The sequence below is a fragment of the Microtus ochrogaster genome, chromosome 7, assembly GCF_000317375.1.
Source record: "Microtus ochrogaster isolate Prairie Vole_2 chromosome 7, MicOch1.0, whole genome shotgun sequence".
NCBI classification, from domain to species: Eukaryota; Metazoa; Chordata; class Mammalia; order Rodentia; family Cricetidae; genus Microtus; species Microtus ochrogaster.
Genome location: NC_022014.1, coordinates 21,566,203 through 21,569,262, shown reverse-complemented (window position 1 = coordinate 21,569,262; position 3,060 = coordinate 21,566,203). Strand labels below are relative to the sequence as shown.

The following is a 3,060-nucleotide window of genomic DNA, read 5'->3' as shown; positions in this document are numbered from 1 at the left end:
GGACAATAAATTTGTTTTGTTTAAATAAAGCAAACTCACAGCTTGTGTGGAGAGCATTTCATTAATGCTATGATCATACTGCTCAGCCAAGATGGCTAACTTCCGAGTCTGTTCCTCCTTGAGTCTTTTCAGAACAGCTTTGTGCTCACTCTTTGGTGTAGTCTCCAGTAGGTGGTTTCTTAATGCTTTGTACTGTCTGGTTTGAATTTTGCATGTATCCTGAAACTGCTTTTTTATCTGGAGTTCTTTAGACTGGAAAGAAAAAAATTTTTTTATTTATACACACACAGGAAAGAAAAAAATTTATACACACATACACACACACAAAGACAGGAAGAAAATAGAGAATAAAACGACATGGTAAGATGGCAGATACTTTTTGCACTTCACAAATATTCAAGTCATAAGCCTAAATTTCATCTCCTATATCAAATTATGGCAGTTATAAACACAAGGTAGAATTTTATCACATATCTGAGGCACAAAATAAAGCATGTTTCTTTCATTTCCATGATAATCTATCTCTCTCTCTCTCCCTCTCTCTCTCTCTCTCTCTCTTTCTCTCTCTCTCTCTTTTTAAATTTCCAAGACAGAATTTCTCTGTAGCTTTGGAGCCTGTCTTGGAACTAGCTCTTGTGGACCAGGTTGGCCTCGAACTCAGAGAGATCTGCCTGCCTCTGCCTCTCAAGTGCTGGGATTAAAGGTGTATGCCACCACCACCACCCGGCGTGATAATCTCAATTCGTTTTTTTTAAAATATTTATTTATTTATTATGTATACAATATTCTGTCTGTGTTTATGCTTATAGGTCAGAAGAGGGCACCAGACCTCATTACAGATGACTGTGAGCCACCACGTGCAATGCCCTTAACCGCTGAGCCATCTCTCTAGCCCGATAATCTCAATTCTTAAGCACAATCTATAATAGATCCTACTTCCTATGGAATCTAAGTACCAAACTTTAGCTTGATTATTTAGTATGCAATAGTAAATGATCATTTCAATTGTCTTTTCTTTAAGACCGTAAGCTAAAAAGAATCACAGTAGCCGGGCGATGGTGGCGCACACCTTTAATCCCAGCACTCGGGAAGCAGAGGCAGGTGGATCTCTGTGAGTTCGAGACCAGCCTGGTCTACAGAGCTAGTGCCAGGACAGCCTCCAAAGCCACAGAGAAACCCTGTCTCGAAAAATCAAAGAAAAAAAAGAATCACAGTATACTCCCCCTGCCCTACAATACCCAGGGCATCATACTCATCAGCAAACACACTACCATCAACTCACATTTCAACCCCTTTTAAAAATGTTTTATTTTGTAACAAGATCGTGCTAAGATGACCAAGTTGTCCTTGAAATCCTCCTGTTTCAGCCTACCCAATGTTGGAACTACAGGATGTACACATGGCTTACTTTATCTTTTCTATTTTATTTATTTATAGTTTTATGAGACAGGGTTTCTTTGTGCAATCTTGGCTGTCCTGGAACTCACTTTGTAAACCGGATTGGCCTTGAACTCACAGAGATCTCAGCCTGTCTCCCAATTACTGGGATTAAAGGCATGTCAAACCACTGCTATAACTAAAATACTATAAGGTATGTTAGTTAGGTATGTTAGTTCAGCCTTTAAGTGAGAATATATTCACTTACTATACTCAACTGCAGGTTCTGACACAGCTAACACTACAGTTAAAAAATATTACCATTATAAATAATGCCAGGTATAAATTAGTTAATTCAATATACATGACAAGAAAACAAATATAAACTCAAACTTAGCTGGGGATTAGTCTACAGAATGAGTTTCAGGACAGCCAAGGCTACAGAGAAACCCTGTCTCAAAAACCCAAAGATAGTGTGATAGATTCAAATTACAATTATTTCTACTCATACAATACTGACAAAAAAGCTATTACCTGGAGAGCAGGTTGAGGAAACAGCACCCTTCTCTCACTAATCCTAGTCAACATATGTAAGTACCCAAACTGAAGTCTCACCTCTAGCTCATAGAAAACTACAAGTGGCACAGACAGGCAGGCAGACAGAAAATTATTAGGATATATTGATGGTAAACCAAACATTTTGTTGAAACTGACTAAGCAAATAAGAGAAATACAAGAGGAATTTTTCTTCCATACAAGAGGGAAATCTTACATTCATTTGTCATCAGAGGAAGGCATTCTACTTCATGTCTGAAGTAAGATGGTGAACCATTTTCCTCACTTTCATGTACTGCCCAGGAAAATCAGACTGTTTTTTTTTTTTTAAAAAAAAGCTCTCAAACTACAAAGGTTATATATAGGAAGAAAGGGTTCAAGTTGAATTAAGCCCTAGGAAAATATAGTCACATCAGAATTATGGTATGACTACAGAAAACAAATTAGGTGTCAGTTTGGTTCAGTTAGGGTTACTATTGGTTTTAAAGACATAATTTCAAAAACAAATACTGTTTTAAAACATCTTTGGTGGGGCTTAAGAATGTGAGTCACTTAGTACAGTACTTGCTCAGCATGTACAAAACTCTGGGTTCAGTCCTCAGCACTTGGTAACATGGAGCGTTGGCACATCCCAGAAATTCCATCAGCTTTAGACAATGGAACTCAAGGTCATCTTTGGCTACGTGATGGTCCAGCTTATACTATGAGATATCATCTTGAAAAATGACAAGAAAAAAAAGAGGGGGAAGGAAAAAAAACACCTTTGGTGGGTATCTGAACTACATATATAGTGGAGAGAGAAGCAGATGATTCTTTCTCCATTATATAAATGTAGAAGTCCAAAAAGGTCATGAATTTCAACTTTTTAAAACAATGGCAATCAACATAACTATTCTGTAAGTGTTGAGTGCTGGGGTACCATACTTGGCAGAAAAGGAATCTTTCAACAGCAAATACTTTGGGACCTGGAGCTTATAGGACATAAATTTTTTAAAAAATATTTATTGCCGGGCGGTGGTGGCACACGCCTTTAATCCCAGCACTCGGGAGGAAGAGGCAGGCGGATCTCTGTGAGTTCGAGACCAGCCTGGTCTACAGAGCTAGTTCCAGGACAGGCTCCAAAGCCAC

At 38.3% G+C, this 3,060-nt stretch overlaps 1 protein-coding gene across 1 annotated transcript in view; it reads right to left on the bottom strand.

Annotated features, from left to right (window-relative positions):
- Positions 1 to 3,060, bottom strand: part of Taok1 (TAO kinase 1) — a 97,225-nt gene that overhangs the window by 15,550 nt on the left and 78,615 nt on the right. The window contains exon 17 of the mRNA XM_026780057.1: positions 40 to 252. Within this exon, the coding sequence (XP_026635858.1) occupies positions 40 to 252 (213 nt within the window). The remainder of the gene's footprint in view (positions 1 to 39; positions 253 to 3,060) is intronic.